Raw genomic sequence first — 18,158 nt, forward strand, 5'->3', positions numbered from 1 at the left:
GCAGACAACTCAGCGGTAAAATAGAGGTTTGGGACTTTTATTTTGGAAGCAGCCATAAATGAACTGTCTGCAATTAACCTCTGCGTACCACTTGATATCTGATTTCTGGAGAATCAGGTGATCATCAGGTATGGGGTGCCGTTTGTAAAGCGGCTCACGCTGAAAACAACAGCAACATTTAGTCACATTTAGCTTCAAACAATGTTTAAAAAACTGGTGTGAATTTTTGAGCTTCACTTTTTTTGCACATTTACAACAATATTTGTCAACTTAGAGATATTTTAAATATTTAAATCTAAATGTTAAATCTAAATCTAAATGTTAAGTGTAAATGTGAATCTAAATGTTAAATCTAAATGTTAAATTTAAATCTAAATGTTGAATCTAAATCTAAATGTTCCGGAGCTCGTCAAACTGAATGGAACCGCAAGCAAACTTATCATCACTGGACTCATATCTATATTTGCAAGGCATGGTGTGCTAGATGAGTTATTCTCAGATAAGGCGGGTAGACAGCTGGTGAACCAGGAGATGGTGGACTTCAGTGCTGAGTGGGGTTTCAAGCACACTACTTCAAGTCCCACCTTTCCGCAGTCGAAACGGGCAAGTTGAGAGGGTCGTTCAGACCATAAAGAACCTGCTGAGTAAAGCACAGGACGCTGCTGGTTATCCTTACTCTCCTTCCTGGATTACAGGAACACGTCACTGAGTGGGGTTGACTTCTCACCTGCCCAGATGCTCATGGGAAGAAGGCTCGTGTCAAAGTTACCAGTGACAGCCCTATGAAAACAACACGCTGTGAAGGCCTGTCAGAGTGCCACAGCGTTATCTGGACTAAATTAAAAAAAAATAAAAAACTGATTTCATGGACTGTTACCAGGGCTAAATGAAAGACTGTTATGGACTAAGTTCAAGGTTTAGTTTAAACCATTGTGCAGACTTACTGAGGAATCTGACCAGAGATAACAGATGCCATGTTGGGTAGTAAGTTAAGTCTTATAAGAATGCAATATGTTGTTTACATGATGCATTCATGTTCACATCTGGTTTAATGTAACCTATAACCTTGTTCTCATAGTTGCCGTGCACATCTTCTACTTTGAAACACTTAATTGAAAACAATACAACTTGAGAAAGGGAGATATAGTGTATTGCAATAGTAAAAGTGCATTACTGACTTTGTCCACTAGATGGTAGTCTTGCTATTGTATTGCTGTGTTTATATCGGGACTGCAGAATAAAGGTCGTTGTCTGTCTATGGTCTGACTACTCATGCCTGTGTCCACCTCGTATCTTACAACCACAAAATATCTGTTGCTATTTTACGTACTTATACATTAAAGGTAATACGTAAACGTAAATAAAAGAAAATTAAGTAATCATTTTGAAGAAGTTGTCAATTGTTGAAATGCATACACATATATCTAATTCTGATAGATTTCTGTTGGTTTGCAACATGTTTTTTTTCTCCACTTTTTTTTGCTTTGTTAAAAATGTTTTTCTCCAACACCAAATGGCCTAATGGTAATGGACAGAGTAGTCTGAGTCGTTTACTAGCTGTTTGAGTTTTATTTTGACAGTAATGACCGGATGTGACTTCATATAGGTTAAGTAGGGAACATGGCGACCACCAGCAGAACGACCATTGATGACTCGATGCGATATGCTGAATATTCTCCTAAAACAGGCGTCAGGAGCGACGCAGAGATAGACAGGCGGCTGGTAAGTGTGTGACTCAACGTTGAAGCCATTTGTTGAGTAAAACAGGATGCTTTTAATCCGCCGTCGTCTGTTTGGTAACCGGCGAGTCACTCTCTTACATGTGTCGCAAACCGCTTAAATAACCGAAGTAAACCGTGTGAACGAAAAGTGTATTCTTCAACATGGCAAGTTGCAAACTGTAGGCTCAAGTCTGTCGACGTCCTCATCTTTTTAGGCTAATACAGCTCATGTAGTAGATTATGAAATTAACCTTACTATCAAGGACGTCAACTCCACAGTAACCTTGCCAAGCAAATGATCACTGTGGTGGTTGTGTGTTGGGTTTGGATGGAAATGAATTTTGATGAACAGTTTAAGGTGTCGTAGTTCACTCATACGAGGCCGTAAGGAACTGCGCTCGCGCTATCTACACTTGAAAACCGAGTGCCCGTCTACATACGGTAAAGCGTGTGAGCCCAATGCCTGATGTATATGGGCAGATAAAAGAATTCATAAAAAGAAAAAAATCAAATTGTTTTCTGGAAACTCCAGCAGATTATTGTTCTACATGTCCCCAGCTACCTCTGTGGTGATTTTCAAGTGCTTTCATTGAATCATTTTCTGATTCTCTGATGCTGAAATCATCGGTGACATCCCCTCATCCCTATCACTCTCCTGGCCGTGGCTCAGTGGTTTGAGTCGGTCGTCCAATAACCGGAAGGTTCGATTCCCACTCTCGCCACTCAAAAAGATTGGTGAAACTGACTGTGTCAGTCAACCTCCTTGTCACAGCCGAGGTGCCCTTGAGCAAGGCTCCGTACCCCCATGCTCCCCGGGCGCTGTGATTGGCTGCCCAGTGTATGGGCATCTGTCTGAGTGTGTGACACTGTGCAGCATGAGTGTGTCAACAGGTGCCAACCTGGATGGGTTAAAAGCGGAGGACAAATTTCGTGTGTATACATGACAATAAATCCGATCTTAAAATCTAATCCTTCTTTCTTTTGCAGAATGTGGTTTAATTTCACCATTTTTGCTTTTTACTCGCTTGATGTCCTTATGTTTTTACTCTACGTGTGTGTGTGTGTCTATGTGAGACCATATGCCTTATCGGACATCCAGCCCTCCCTGCAATGGACACCCTTCGGAATTATCGTTGCCTTTCACGATTCAATAATAATAATGATAGATCGGTTTTATATAGCACTTTTCATAATACTCAAAACCGTTGTTGTGGACGTTTTTGCTACGTAATGTTTAAACTCATTTTAGACATTGTTTTTATAGGCCTACTGCTTCTAGGCTCTGTGGATAACTGTAGTGCCATTTCAGAGGGTGGCATTCTGTTCCAGTTAATTTTCCCACAGCTTCATTTGATTGTCTCAGCAGCAGACAACTGGAAACGCATACAAAGGTGTAAAGCATTTCCAGTTTGAATGTGGTGCTGAGCCAAACGAAGCTACAGGAAAATGAACTGGTAAAGTGAACAGCTCCATCTTCTGGAACTACAGTTCTATTCAATTCAATTCAAAATGTATTTATATAGCACATTAAAACAACCTCAGCTGACCAAAGTGTTTCACAATAGCAGCTGTATCACATATTGAGAAAGTCATCAATAAAATGGCTATAAGAATAACTGCATCACAGATAAACAATAAAATTTGTAATAAAATTCAGCTTGTGTTGAAAGCCAGGGAAAAGAGATATGTTTTCAGTCTGGATTTGAACTGACCTAAAGACTGAGACAACTTGACAGACAAAGGGAGGCTGTTCCACAGTCTGGGTGCTGGCACGGAGAAGGCTCTATCACCTCTGGTCTTTAGCTTTGGGAGCAGCCAACAGGAGCTGGTCGGCTGACCTCAGTGCTCTGGGTGGAGTGCAGGGCTGCAAGAGCTAACTTAAATAAAACCGTCCCATAGAGTTTAAACACTTAAAAACGATCAATAAAACCTTAAATTTTACCCGAAAGCCAACACAACAAGGTGTAAAAATAAATCACCCCACTCATGTTTTTCCATCTGAATTTTTATTCATCTCTGGCAAAAACACAACCGGCAAAACAAATGAAATTGAGGTAAAAAGAAAAACGACATCAGTCGGCTGTGTGTTCTCCACGTCTTTGTGGTGCGTGCTTCAGATGTACTGAAGAACACACCCTGATGAAGTCCTCTGGCTGTGCCATCAAATTTCATGACTCCATCTGCAGGAGTAGACAATGACCAGTGATTAGAAATATGAAGGCAACCTGCAAGTCCCCATAAGCAAAAATAGGTTGCCTATGCATCCACTACCAATACTAGATTAATAAATGTTATGTTAGTAAATGTTAAAAAATAGCCAGGGTAGACAGTTGGCATTGTATTTTTTTTTTTAATGTCAACGAGAGAAAATGTTTTGTCCAATCAAGTTATTATTTACAGATTGGCAGGGTTTAATTTTTCTTCCCTTAGTCAACATGAAATATGGGCTTAGCTTGTATTGCTTTGTAAACCTTTGTCCTCTCCAAAGGTTTCTTGCCCTTTTTCCCCTTCCCCTTCATATTGAAGTTTGCCATCAGGGCATTAGCCTAAAGAAAATAAATGACCATTTTAAATCAATGTCATTGATTTATGTAGGAACAACATCACACAGGTCATAAAGCCTTTATACTACCTTGATCAGTGTACCACCCACTTTTCCGAAAAGCTGGTCTTTATGACCACAATGTTGTGAATGTGTTGTGAAGTTTTGATTTTGTTTCATTTTCACCTATTACGACATGCTCGGACATTGTTTTTATGCCAACAAGTAGAGAAGGATCAATTCAATTCAGTTTTATTTATATAGCGCCAAATACAACAAATGTCATCTCAAGGTACTTCAATAGTATAGTCCAATTCAAGCCAATTGCAGTTCAATTCATCTCTGCACAGACACAGAACATTACTTTAAGAGCAGTATCAATACAAAAAAAAGAACGTATCGCATCGTTTTTTTTGCGTCGGGGTATCATGATACCTTTCTAGTATCGGAATACCGTCCAAAACTTAAAATCTTTAACTGCCTATTGACGTCGAAGTGAGGTCATAGTTAGACGTCCAAGTAGCGGACCAAATTTGCACGTCGTGTAGAAGTCCAGAATTGGTCTTGGACCGACAGACTCAATATAGACATGATCTGCACGTCCATAAGACGTTGAATGTTTAGTGGGGACATTATATTTATTCGTTATTGCCATAGATACATTTTTGTGTTACTTATGAGCGTATTGATTTATTCATTGAGCCATCTATGTAAGTTTGTATTTATTTTTGTATATGTGCAATTTTAGTCCTCCGTGAAAACACGTTCAAACAACACAGGACGACATGTCAGATTGGCAGTGTAGTTTTGCTACAGTGGAAAAATTATTACTTAAACATGGACAAATGTTTTGTGACGTGCAGTTGACATAAGCAGTTTGCATGTGAGCATATTTTTGGCACAAATGGAACCTCGTACCTTCCTGACTTGTTGACATCCTTATTAAGGTTCTTAATCTGTACTGGGTGCGTAAGATCAGACAACAGCTGTGTTGAATGACCATGTTGTCTTATTTTGTTAACAGGGAGGGACTCTTATCGCAGTTGGTCTTGGTGTTGCTGCCGCAGGATTTGCAGGTGAGAATGATCAGATTTTCTCAAATTAAATTATCTGTAAATGTAAATGAAGCACTGTTTTTATTTACTATCACTAATATTGGCATGGGCCAGTATGAGATTCTGACGGTATGATAACCTTAGGCAAAAATATCACAGTTTCACGGTTTTATGATTACAGCTCTAAAATGTGTATTTTGAATGTCTGTATTTAAAAACAAGAAAAATAAAAAACTTTTCCATTGAACAGTCTTTTATTTTTAAACAATAGAACATGCTGGAGTTATTAGTAAATATGTATTTAAAATGAATAATAAATAGATAAATGACTGAATTCCCTCTAAATAAAATAAATGAATAAATGCAGTCAGTCCTTTAACTGAAGCTAAAACTGCAACTCGAGTCACAAGTTTATGAATTACTTTTAGTGGGGGGAAAAAAACACTAAATGCAAGCACTTAACCTGTGGCTCAAGATCAGAACATACATAATTGAAAAAAGTAAAAACACTTCTAAGATAAAAAATGATCAGCATTCTCACCCACTGCTTACATAATAGCTGATGAGCCTACAGGAGTTGACATTTCAATAGGCATTATAATGCCCATCTCACCTCCAAAGTCTCCTTGCATTATGTTCCATGTGTTATAACCATTATAGTCTGTTATAGTACTCAGAATATTGTTGTAGGACTTTTAAGTGTATTGGGTTACATTTTGTTTGTTTGTTTGTTTGTGTGTGTGCTTCAGTGGACACACTTGGGAATTATCGTCGTCTTTCAGGATGCAATAATAATAATAATAATAATAGATTGGTTTATATAGCGCTTTTCATTATATTCAAAGCCACTTCCAGTGAATGAAACAACAGCAAATTCCCCAAAGTTGTGCCAATCTCCATCAACGAGTTCTGGGAGTTGACGTGGTCACTGTTGTTTCAGAGCAGTGTGGTACAGGTGCCTGCAGCTGCGCACAGTGTGCCCGCAGCTGCGCAGAGTGTGCCCGCAGCTGCGCACAGTGTGCCCGCAGCTGCGCACAGTGTGCCCGCAGCGGCGCACAGTGTGCCCGCAGCAGCTGCGCAGAGTGTGCCCGCAGCAGCTGCGCAGAGTGTGCCCGCAGCAGCTGCGCAGAGTGTGCCCGCAGCAGCTGCGCAGTGTGCCCGCAGCAGCTGCGCACTGTGTGCCCGCAGCAGCTGCGCAGAGTGTGCCCGCAGCAGCTGCGCAGAGTGTGCCCGCAGCTGCGCAGAGTGTGCCCGCAGCTGCGCAGAGTGTGCCCGCAGCAGCTGCGCAGAGTGTGCCCGCAGCTGCGCACTGTGTGCCCGCAGCTGCACTTTCTCTCTGACGAGACGTCACATAAAAAAAAATAAATGAATAAAAAAAACGCTCAAACCGCAGGGATGGTATGACAGAAAATTTGAGTGGTTTTGAAAGCTTGACTTTTCCATACCGTGGTATACCTTGAAACCGGTAACCGGCCCATGCCTAATCACTGTGGCTGAACAATTATGCTTCCTGTGTTTTCTGTTTATTATTTTACTTCACATGTTTTCAGCTCTGAAAATACATTTTCAGTGTCTCCTTTTTTATTTTTGAAACATTTGGTTTCAAGCCGTTTTGTGTATTTTGTGTTCAATCCACAGGCCGTTATGCATTCCAGTTGTGGAAGCCTCTTGGACAGGTTTTCTCTGAAACAGTCAGGAAGATGCCCACATCAGTGAGTGATTGATTAACCTCAGTATATCTGACAAAATGTGGATATTTTGTGGATTTAAATTCAAAATGTTTTGAACTTCAGCCGCTCTTCTTAATTTTGTCATGTGTCTTGTTTTTTATATTTATGAATATTTAGATTTAGATGTTAAATTCTTATTTTTTTCTAAGCCTAATCCGGTTTAAGAAACAAACAGAGAAACCATGTCATTGTTTCAACATGACTTTTTATGGGGGGGTTACCTAGCATTTCAATCAAATGCATTGCATTCTGAGGCTTTTTGTATTGATCCAGTAAGATTCAGACTAATAACAATCAAAAGTTCTAAACAGTCCTCTGTCACTTCAGGCCTTCTCATCATATTACAAAGGAGGCTTTGAGCAGAAGATGTCCAGGCGAGAGGCCAGCCTCATACTTGGCATCAGGTAAAAGGGTGTGACTCTCAGTATAAGTGCTGTTTTACTGTGTGTCTCTGAGGAAAGTTCTCAACTATTATTGGTCACTTTTACTCGTGTTCTGTTCAGCCCAGGGTGCACGAAGTCCAAAGTACGTGAGGCGCATAGGAATATCATGGTCCTGAATCACCCAGATAAAGGTATGCTTACACTTCTCTAAATCTGACCTCTGTCACAATTATCCTTAATGTTGCTGGTTCTGTTCTACAGCTAAAAATTCCTTTAGCCAAGGCCAAGTTTCAGTTTGCCTACAAAATTATTTTTATTTGATGTGTCATGTATAAACTCCTGGAAAGTTTAATGACATTCGAATAAGTTAACTTCGTTGATACTTTGAATAAAAATGAAATGTAGTTGTTTGTCTCCTGAATTTGAGAAATTAAGAATGTAGAGTATATTTAATTTGGAAAAAGAATACATTCGAACATTCATCACCTACAAACAGGTGACTACAGAGGGTATCCCTTAAAGGTTGAAGTATTATGGTTCAGCTGTGTTTGAAAAGCTTGTTGCTGGTTGGGTGTTGGTGGAAGCTGTCACAGAATTGTACCAAAGCATATTTTTGTTTGTAGGTGGGTCGCCATATCTCGCTGCTAAGATCAACGAAGCGAAAGACCTTTTGGACAAAGAGAACCGCCGGTGAGCTGCCAAATACCACTTTAAAGACATCCAATCCCCCATCAGCTCAGTGATGTTGCTCCATCAGCATCCTTACCATTTCCAAGGCTTCAACTCTGGAAAATGGCCAGTTTTCTTTTGGTGTCATCAACCCTGGGAACAAACGACTGTGACCAAAAGTGAAGATATTGCTCACTTTTACACTTGTCTAGTGTGTTGAATTAAAGATGGTTGGGAAAGTTGATTCCTAAAGTGGTAGCTGTGTTACAGTTTGGTATGAGTGTACATATAGCAACATGTAATTTATTGAATACTCATCTATTTAAGAAACAATACAGTGATACATTCAAGTAAATGTGGAAGTAGTAAAACTGTAAATAAATATAGTTGGAAAAACGAACAATCACTGGGTGTTTTTATGAGTGACTGTTTGGGCAGATCTATTTTTTTTAATCTGCATGATTCAGGTTTAATTAAACTAGCAAAAATGATACTTTTACAGTATCTGAAATATAGTTAAAGGTTTAAATTGCCTTATATTACCTAAAACCACCACTGGACTGCCGATTTATCAGCTGCTCTCAATTTAGGAGCCACTTTTAGCATAATTTATACAAAGTGAAGCACAAAATGTGAACTGTTACAGCAGTGGCTTTGTCCCTCAAACTGATGAATCGTAATATGATTATGAAAGAGTGTGCAGCTGAGTGCAGGGAGTTTAAACTGCTTTTGGTTTACAGTTTCTTGAATGTCAGAACACATTTCAGGAAACTGCCCTCCGTTTTCTCTAAACACAAAACACTTTTCTCAAGCTAGCTCCACAAAAACTCGCAGTCTCTTTGCAAAATGAAGCTCACTCAAACTTTCACCACAAAACTGTTGCTCCTATGGCCAAAAACTTTAACAAAATGGTCCTCACAGCTTGCAAAAATGTAAACTGTATTGGATATCTATCACACACACACCTCAATAAAAATTGAAAACACAATGTTCAGGGTGTGATGTTCTAAGTACCCCATCATTTTTATAGTAAGTCACAGATTATTTTTAGGGGAATTGAACCCCATTTATTGACAACCTGTACAAACGTACTTTTCCCAAAACAAATTTCAAAAGCATACATGTCACAAATTCTTACAGTAAAGGAGGTACTATGGGGTCTGTGGGGGGGCCTGTGCATCACGTCGTCGGGTGGGGTCAGGCCACAGGACCTCGTCCACGTCGCAGGCTATGTTTTCCCTCGCCAGGCAACGGGGGACGAAAGCTCTGGCATGCTGGACCCAGCCTGAGTAATCCCCCACATCCCAGGCCAGGTCTATGGCCCTGAGGAGGTTCTCTCTACTATATGGTTCCAGGTCATACACCTTCCACCGCCATGATGAGAAGAGAACTCCTCTATGGGGTCTAGGAAAGGTGAGTAGGGTGGCAGACATACATTGAGGAATAGTTGGTGTATATTGAACCACTCTTTTATCTGGTTGGTGCGGTGAAAACTGACGTTGTCCCAGATGATGACAGATGGGAGGAGGATGTGCTGGAACCAGATTCTGCTGCTCACAGTCAATCAGGATGTCCCGTAGCTCTCCCAGGAATGTGAGGAGACGCTGGGTGTTGAAGGACCCAAGGAGAGCCTGCCTGTGGAGAAGCCCTTCTGAGGTCATGGCTGCACATAGGGAGATATTCCCCCCACGTTGGCCAGGAACGTCCACAATTGCTCTTTGGCCAATTATGTTACGGCCTCTCCTTCTCTTGGTGAGGTTGAAGCCAGCCTCATCCAGGAAGATGTATTCATGAGGTCTCATGGCATCCAAGCCCAAGATTCTGTGGAAATGAATAGAGTATGGGTAGTGTCACAGAAGGAGTACTACAGTACACTGTGGGCTACTGTGCAGTACAGTGAGCTTGTACACCCACTGTACTGTGAATAATCAACATTGTATACTTACTTGCACATACTGGAAACGTAGCTCTTTGATTCTGTCCGAGTTACGCTCAAAGGGAAGCTTGCTTCATGCGTAGCTTCTGGCGACGGAGGACTCTGTCTATGGTGGCCAAACTGACTCTGTCAATACCTCCAAAATTGATGTTGTCAGCTATGACTCTCTCCTTTATTTCCCTGAGTCTGATGATGTTGTTGTTTTCCCGGACCATGTCCACAATGAGGATCTCTTGCTGTGCTGTGAATAGGGGAGCCCTTCCACCATGATGTGGCAATCTTTCAACCCTATAAAAACAAATATGCTTTCACTCTTCAAAAAAAGACTTACAATCTACAACACAAACATCAATGGAAATGTCCAGTCTCCCAAAGCAAAGGTAATGTGGTGAAACCAATTTAGATTGTGGGCTACAAACATTTAGACAAAGTAACTACAGTACATACCTGTTGTGTTTTCTGAATGCCCGAATTATGGTGGACACTGAGAACCTGCTGAGGTTGGGTTGGACTCTTAGTCCAGCTTCTCTCAGTGACATTCCATGGACAATGACAGTAGCTCGCATTTCATCTGTGATGATTGTACGTGGTTGCCTTGCACTCCTCTGACACAAACTCTGCCTCTGTCCATTCTGTTGCCGTTTGGCACCTTCAGCAAACTGTGCATTCTAAACTGGCCTATATAGGTGTTGTCACATCATTGGAAGGTGTCTTCAATTTTGAGTCGTTGTGCATTCTCAAGCGGCCAATATGGATGGTGTCACGTGTCTTCAATTTTGAGTCACCGTGTTTAAGCAATGACGCCCGTGCTTTCATTGTGTTCAACTTTTGATGTCTGAGTCTACCATTTTGCATTGTGTGAGCAAAAGTGTGTTTTAGCAAGTGAGAAAGTGTTTAGCATAAGTGTGAATGTGTTTTGGCAAATGCAAATGTGTTCAGAGTTTTGTGAAATTGGAGATTGAGGTGAAATGTGTTTATAGTTAAGCCAACTAGGGGCCTGATTTATTAAATGTGTTTAGGCAACTGGTCATTGTGCTCAGAGATCTAGAAATTGTGCTTTAGCAATCGAGAAAAACTGTAATGTTCAAGGACACCAGAGGGGCTGTGAGATGTTTATGGAGAGCAGAGAATGACATTTTTGATTTTCATTAATATATGAAACATTAAAATAAGATCATGTGAAGTTTAGATGAAAAAATTACAAATCGCCATTATTAGAGCTACTAACTCCTTACAGGCCTCACTCATTCACCAGCCATCGGGCACTGGGGGAAGGGTGTCCTTTTCTTTTAGGGATCGGGGCCCTTAGTTAGGGTGACCATGCGTCCGTATTTCCCGGGACATGTCCGTATTTCACGTCCTGTCCTGGGCGTCCCGTGAAATACGGACATGTCCCGGGAAATACGGACGCATGGTCACCCTACCTTAGTTAACCACTACACCTCCAATCCCAAAATGAAAAGGGGCAGTTTATCCAATCAGACAAAATACAATATGGAAGAAATATCAGAAACTGAAAAAGGTTATCAGATAGTAATGAAATATAGTAAGTAATTTTATATTTCCCACTGAGATGCAGATAAGTATAAAAGAGCATAAAATGGAAGTGCCTAAGAGTACAAGTATTTCAAATTTCAAGTACTTAAAAATCTATATAAATAACACGAGGATGCTGTTTTCTCTACTGCACATCAACAAAGACGCATGGTCCTGACCACTCAAGCTATTTGAGAAGACTCAGGCAAACCAAGCAAGCATCATTACTGTGTGTGGTGTTTTTACTTTTCTACATGTCAGACTAGTGAAGATGTTTTTTGATCCTGAGTTACACTTAACCCAGTAACTAATATAGCTCCAAGGCCTTTTTCGCAAATTAACACGGTCAGTATTATATGTAGTGCATCGGTAAATTTGTAAATATATCTTCTTCTTCTTTAAAAATTGTCAAAGCAGTTATTTAATTTCATATTAGACAAACAAAGTTCATAAAAGACTCCATCCTGGACATAATGTTTTAATACCTTTTTATTTAGAGCAGAATGTCGTGTTGATATCACTGTACATCTTGTCGGATGTAACAGACAAGTAGGGAGACACAGCAATTAGCAGTTGCACATACAGCAGCAGTTATTGGTCAAAAACACCAGTTAGAGAGGTTTCTTTAAAAAAAAAACAAAGAATGAAATAAATAGAATAAAAAAATCTGCCGTCTTTTGAAGTTGCATTTCCATTTTTATATTCATTTGATAATGGCCTAAATGCAGAACCCCTAGTACAGTCAAAAAATTGGCTGGACCATTTAATAATTCATAATCTCAATTTGAATGATAGAATAAAACTAATAAATCCCAGTGAGTTAGTGAGGGATAATCCTGAAAAAAAGCAGAAAACTGATCTGTGCAGGCACTAAAACAGTTCTTACACTAAACCGCTGTTAGATTTGCAACAGCTACGCTCTCACAAGCTTCATGACCAAGTCTGTGATCTCATCTTGCTTTGTGTAAACAGGAAGACTTTACCAACACACAGCACAAACTGGACGTATAAAAACAGAAATTATACCCCTTTTTTGGTATAAATCAGGATGAAATGTCCACCTTAAATATTTCCAAATATTCTATCCCCATATTGTGAAATTTTGCATGATTGTGTGTGTATTTTATTCATGATACTCACAATATTTGGTTATAACCTGTGTCTTCAAGAAGTTGTGGTTGCACATAGCAAAGTCATGATGATGCCACCTTGTGCCTTGAGGACAACCTGACTTCAGATATATTGTTTTCGAGGCATAGAACGACCCAACATGAATCCTGCTGACACAATACACACCCACTAGATATGTCACCTGACACTGTAAAAAAATTCCCTGCATGGTTGTCATGAGGGTTGAATTGGGAATAGTGACCAAAAGTGTTTATTTCTTCTGTAGGCTTTTTTAGCTGAGATAGATTCAAGTGGGCCACGCAGAGAACTGCCCTGGGTTGGGCTCAATTTTCTGGAGTTTGCCTCCAGTAATGTTACAGGTGTCTTCTCTTTTCTTAAATATTTAAGGGAGCATATCCTGCTGCATCTGGAATGTGCCACCATCCACCACTGACAGAAATAAGGAGGATATCTTACACAAAAAAATGCCAAGAATTTTAAAGTCAACTCAAAAACAACTTTAGAAGTAAATTCAGATGTTTTCTTTTAGCCGTTTGGATGTTTTGTTTCTTCCAGATGATCTTTTGGACTTAACTTTGTCTTCTCAAGGTGCTATAAAAGAGTTTTAGTCTAAACTATTTTTTTTTTCCAGCTTTTTAGTTCTGGTGATCTGCCATCCGAGTGTTGAAAAGCTCCATCAAACAGACATCTGTAGGTTAAAATGTAGAAGATGTAGAAGCAGGAACAAAAAGCGAGGGTAAGCACAATGACTCTGCGTCGACGAATAAGGAGGACAAGGCGGCATTAGGAGTACAGGTTAGGGGCATCCAAAAGGGAGAATTTTACAGATGATCTTTTTCAACAGAGCAGAGGGGATGTTCCAGTTATTTAATTCCAGTATTCTACATTTTGTTATGCTTTCAAGGAGTGAAGCACGACTGAGAAATTGCATCAAACATGTTTATCCACTCAATGGGAAAATTAAGCAGAGGCAAAGTGGGCTTAATATAAAGAAATACCAACAGGAAGATCGATGTTCTGCTGCTGTTGGGCTGAAGCCACCAGTGGAGGGCGTTCTTCGCCGAGAGAAAACACACAAGGTCTCGGTGCTTCATTAAGGCTGCTTGCTCAGTTAAACGTCGCAGATCCGTTAGCAGTCCTGTGTAGCCCTCCCCGAGTCTTCATCCTGCCTCCTCCTTCTCCTCATCTTGCTCTTCTTTCTCACTCGTTTCCTCTCCTATGACATCTAGCCGCCCCTCCTGCCCGTTCAGCACCTCCTCCTCCTCCTTGTCTTCACCGTTATGAAGCGTCACCTCTTGCAGCTGCAGCCGCCGCTCTTCCACCAGAAGGAGGCGCTCTCTGACACCCTCGGCCGCCGCCGCCGTCTCGCTGGGACTTCCAAAGAACTGCTCACTCCTAGAAAGACAGCAATTTGAGTTAGGAGTTTTGTTTTATTTGACAAAACTGACTCACCACAAACAACTGGGTTTAGATAAGTCAACTTTTTACAACTGATGATGCTCACAGTTCCAAGATATTTGATCAAACTTTCAAGTTATTACTTTGGTTTTACAACCTTCAACTTCAGTGTTTTTATTCAGTCTCACAGCTCTCATACAGTTAATCCTATGAGCTTGAATAAGGGCGACTGGACTCTTTTTCTTGATTCTTGATGATTTTTAATTTCTGAAGTACTGAAGAAGCCTTTCAGATGCAAGGTGACACGTCTTCAAGAATCAAGAAAATGAGTCCAGTTGCCCTTATTCAAGCTCTTGTGACAGGTCATGTTCACAACTTCAACAAAAATCAATTGCTACAGGTTTAAGTATAAGATTAGGTACATAAAGTAGGGATTTTGGAAAAGTAAAGTCTCTTAACTAAATGTATTTGAGTGTGTCTATACCCATCGGGGAAGATAACTGGCAAGGCGAGTCTGTCTAGCAGAATCTTCCCAGAAGAGTCAATTTCATTCAGAGACTCCACATCCACATGTTCGTGCTGTAACACCTGAAATGTCATGAAAATACAAGGCAAATTAATACTTTCAAAGATCTTGTAGCTGTTACAGTATGTGGGGGCGTAGATACTGTCAGCTGCATTTATAGTGGTGGCAAAAGTTTGGGCTCTTCCGCTTGAGAATAGGTATAAACAGAATGTAACATTTAATATCGTGAAGAAGATCTTTTTTTTGTTTTATTACCTCCCCCAAGAAGCTCATGTGGTTGGTTTGGTTATTGCATAAAAAGTTTAACAAATAAGGGTCCAGTATTTTGGCTCAGTCTTGACAGAGGGAGGTAGTCTTTGACTGATTGTTTCAACCTTCTACAGTTTTAAGAAAGCAAAAAATGAAAAAAAAAAAAAAAAAAAAAAAATATATATATATAAGGCCTGAAACATAGTCGGTACTTTTTAAACCAGGAACCACAGCTCGTCAAAGCCATTTTCAGCATCTACAATTTTTTTTTCTGCAAAGTACCTCTAGAGCTTTGAGCTTCTTGGGTTTAGCCAAACATTTTGGATCAAGTTTAGGCCAGGGACAACGGGGGCAATGGCAAAAGCCTCAGCTTGGGCCTCATAAGTTAGTTGATTGCAGATTTTTTTTGGACCAATTTCTTAATTACATCATGGACTGATGAAACCACTACGTGAAAAGAGTTTAATATCCTCTTATAAACCTCTCCTGATTATGGTATCAATTATGTTCATTTCTTGCTGGGTAGCTACTTTAGAGAAGTTCATGGCAGCTAATTGTTGGATTGAGATTTGAGGGGTAAGAAAGTTTCATTGACTTAACTCTAAAATTGAACAAAGCAAAAATAAATCAGTAATATTTCTTAAATTGAAAGTGAGGAGTTCACATGATCTCACAGCAGTAAAAAAATGTTTTGCAGACTTTTGCATGTGATTGTATAAAGGCTCGGTATGCTACTCCATTGCTATCCGCCAATCCGTCTCCGTGGTCACGCAGAGGCTATGAAACCTTTCGAAGTTCTCCGTTGGGATGTCGGATTCGCAAGGCATTTCACCTCCGCATCAGTAGGTGTCGCTATGCTAGACGACCCAATCTCGCGACGTCTATCGTGAAAGTCGTTGATTGATTGTTTACCTTCTGGCTCCGTTCCACTCCTCACAGTGAACGATGGCGACCGAGAGAGAAAGACTGTTGTTGGAGCTTATTGATATTGAAATTGTTGACCGGCACACTTGATAAGATTTTTACGATTCCAATTCCATTTTCGATTCTGCTTAACGATTCGGTTCTTTATCGGTTCCCTTATCGATTCTCATTTGGAGAAAAAGGACAACAAACCGGTCGATTAGCATCAACTTTGTTTAGTTTAGAAGTAACATGAGTCATGATCTTACAAACCCAACAACAGTGAGATCCACATTGGTCTATCATGGCCTGGGTAATTTAACTCTTCCCTGCTCTGGTGAAAGGAGAAGCTGGAGGTAGACGTGAACTGGGGGTAGTACCACCAGCCTCTGGCTCTGAGCCAGTCAGGCTCTGTCTCTCATGATTTCATCTAAATGTAATGCCTGAGAAGGCATTCATTTAACCTTAACCGTTACTAATAGCAGGTTTTACAATGAGGCAAATGGCGCTAACATGATAGGCAGTGTTTGTTAGTTAGTTAGTGACCTGCAGTGTTAGCCGAGGACATGCTAACGTTGCTAAAGTTGCTGGGTTCAGATTCACCGACGTTAATCATTCATTCATAGTATTTCCTCCTTTTGGTGAAATATTCACTTTTCAAGTTGCCCTGTTGTCGTCTATTTTAGGGATGTGTAATCAAACTTTCGAGCGTTTGTAACGCTTGGGCGCCATGTTTACTGTTGACTGCTGGCTGCACTGGACTCGCCACGCAACGTTGCGTGGTGACGTCATTCGCGCCCACTGGAATCGATAAGGGAATCGTTTGCAAAATCGCCAAACGATGGCAAGGAATTGAAACACAGGGAACCGGTTCTCAACAAGAACCGGTTCTCGATTCCCATCCCTAGTGTTGTTGTTGTGAGAGGAAGGAGCTAAACCGGTAAAGTGATTCCGGAAATGATGTTGTTAGCCGACCAATCTTTGCGGTCTCCGCGAGTCTCCGTCTCCTCGACGGATAGATGGAGGAATTTTGGCCGACGCATGCATTTTGGTTTCCGACGACAGAGAGGGCTCTCCGTGGCCTTTCCAGGACGATTATAAATCAGGCTTAAGCCTGCCACGTACACAGACACATAGTTTTATCACAAATTTGATTCCAACATGTCAATTTTTTTTAATCTCCGTTTCATATTGGCATGTTGATGCTCCACATGCGACTGCTGTGGGACCTGTTGGATAAATACTTGGCGTGTCTCACCCTCTCAGCTGTAGTGTAGAAGTTCAGAGCCAGATCGAGTCTCTGTTGTCTCTCATCTGCGCTAACGCTGAACTGCTTCCAGACCCGGTTGAGTCGAGGCAGAGTGTCACCAGATGAGCGGGTTGTACAGCGCAGGGACTGACAGAGGACGACAGTCGCCTGCAGCAGCTGACGCCCGTAATCATAGGTGCTCTGAAGAAAAACAAAGGAGCACAGATATTGTCAGTCTCTTTGTCTTTCGATTATCTTTTGTACAGACAACAATATCTAAATAACTGAATAATTATAAAATTCTGGGAAATTTGTGGTCAAAGATGATAAAGCCTGCAGACATTGGAGATCTTTTAATACTGCCCCACCTGAGCTACATCCACAAACTTTCTGTGTTTGTCCAACATGGTCCTCGTCTCCTGGGAGTCGTCGCCAAGTCTGACGTGAGTCTTTAACAAAGCATCCAACAGCTCACTAAGCCACTCTACTGCCTGAACAGAGACGCACAGGTTAACCTTTCATCACATGCAGAAGTGCACAGAGTGTTCATGCGGGTACTTTTTGTCCCGTCTGTCTGACCTGTAAAGCATCTTCTTCACATTTAAACAACTGGACCATCTGAAGCATCTTCAGCCTCCTCACATCCACCATGTCCTCACACCTGCAACAACCACACAGTCAGAAGCTGTCATTACCTAAACCCCACAGGAAGCAGCCATCATTACACTATATACAAACCGCTGGCCTGAACGTGAAGTATGAACATTAATAGTGTTGTGAAGGGTAACTTTTATCAGCTCTTTATCAGCTTTATGAGCTTTATCAGCTCATCAGTGCTCATAAACTCATATGATAAGCATTATGTTGCAGTGTGACCATATAGAGAAGTGTCGCTAAGTGGTTGGCCCACTTGCTACCTTCCTTTTTACTAGCATGTGTGTCACTAAGGTTGTGATCAAACTTCTCCTTGCAGACAGATACAACCGGGCCTTTTCAGTTGGTGCGCACAGTCTCTATAACAGTCCTCTGTTACATAAGTCTTCCTCCAACAAGAATCATCTCTCCCTGTTTAGTTCTGTTTGATATTACCCAAATTACATCTGCTCTTAATTTCTTTAAACAGCCTAGTT

General features: G+C 40.8%; 2 protein-coding genes across 3 annotated transcripts in view; one reads left to right on the forward strand and one right to left on the reverse strand.

The window, feature by feature from the left end:
- The first annotated feature begins 1,602 nt into the window (after positions 1–1,602).
- dnajc15 (DnaJ (Hsp40) homolog, subfamily C, member 15) lies at positions 1,603–8,344 on the forward strand. Its single transcript, XM_075479172.1, has 6 exons — positions 1,603–1,722; positions 5,288–5,339; positions 6,957–7,030; positions 7,376–7,452; positions 7,552–7,622; positions 8,055–8,344. Exons 1-6 carry the CDS (start codon positions 1,621–1,623, stop codon positions 8,123–8,125), a joined length of 447 nt encoding a protein of 148 aa, XP_075335287.1. The 5' UTR covers positions 1,603–1,620; the 3' UTR covers positions 8,126–8,344.
- A 3,699-nt stretch (positions 8,345–12,043) lies between these two features.
- The window catches only part of sestd1 (SEC14 and spectrin domains 1), a 33,323-nt gene continuing 27,208 nt past the window's right edge, over positions 12,044–18,158 (reverse strand). For both annotated transcript variants that reach the window (XM_075479174.1, XM_075479173.1), the window contains exons 15-19: positions 17,608–17,689; positions 17,397–17,519; positions 17,038–17,229; positions 14,586–14,689; positions 12,044–14,098 (exon numbers count right to left, since the gene is read on the reverse strand). In XM_075479174.1, coding sequence (XP_075335289.1) covers positions 13,864–14,098; positions 14,586–14,689; positions 17,038–17,229; positions 17,397–17,519; positions 17,608–17,689 — 736 coding nt within the window. In that variant the 3' untranslated portion in view covers positions 12,044–13,863. The remainder of the gene's footprint in view (positions 14,099–14,585; positions 14,690–17,037; positions 17,230–17,396; positions 17,520–17,607; positions 17,690–18,158) is intronic.

The sequence above is a fragment of the Odontesthes bonariensis genome, chromosome 12 (assembly GCF_027942865.1).
Source record: "Odontesthes bonariensis isolate fOdoBon6 chromosome 12, fOdoBon6.hap1, whole genome shotgun sequence".
NCBI lineage: Eukaryota > Metazoa > Chordata > Actinopteri > Atheriniformes > Atherinopsidae > Odontesthes > Odontesthes bonariensis.

Bases quoted from the DNA above. Each gene is read 5' to 3' on its own strand.
- dnajc15 (XM_075479172.1), top strand. From the start codon at position 1,621: ATGGCGACCACCAGCAGAACGACCATTGATGACTCGATGCGATATGCT. The intron at 1,723-5,287 runs GTAAGTGTGTGA...TTTTGTTAACAG, and splicing joins CAGAGATAGACAGGCGGCTG to GGAGGGACTCTTATCGCAGT. The intron at 7,031-7,375 runs GTGAGTGATTGA...CTGTCACTTCAG, and splicing joins TCAGGAAGATGCCCACATCA to GCCTTCTCATCATATTACAA.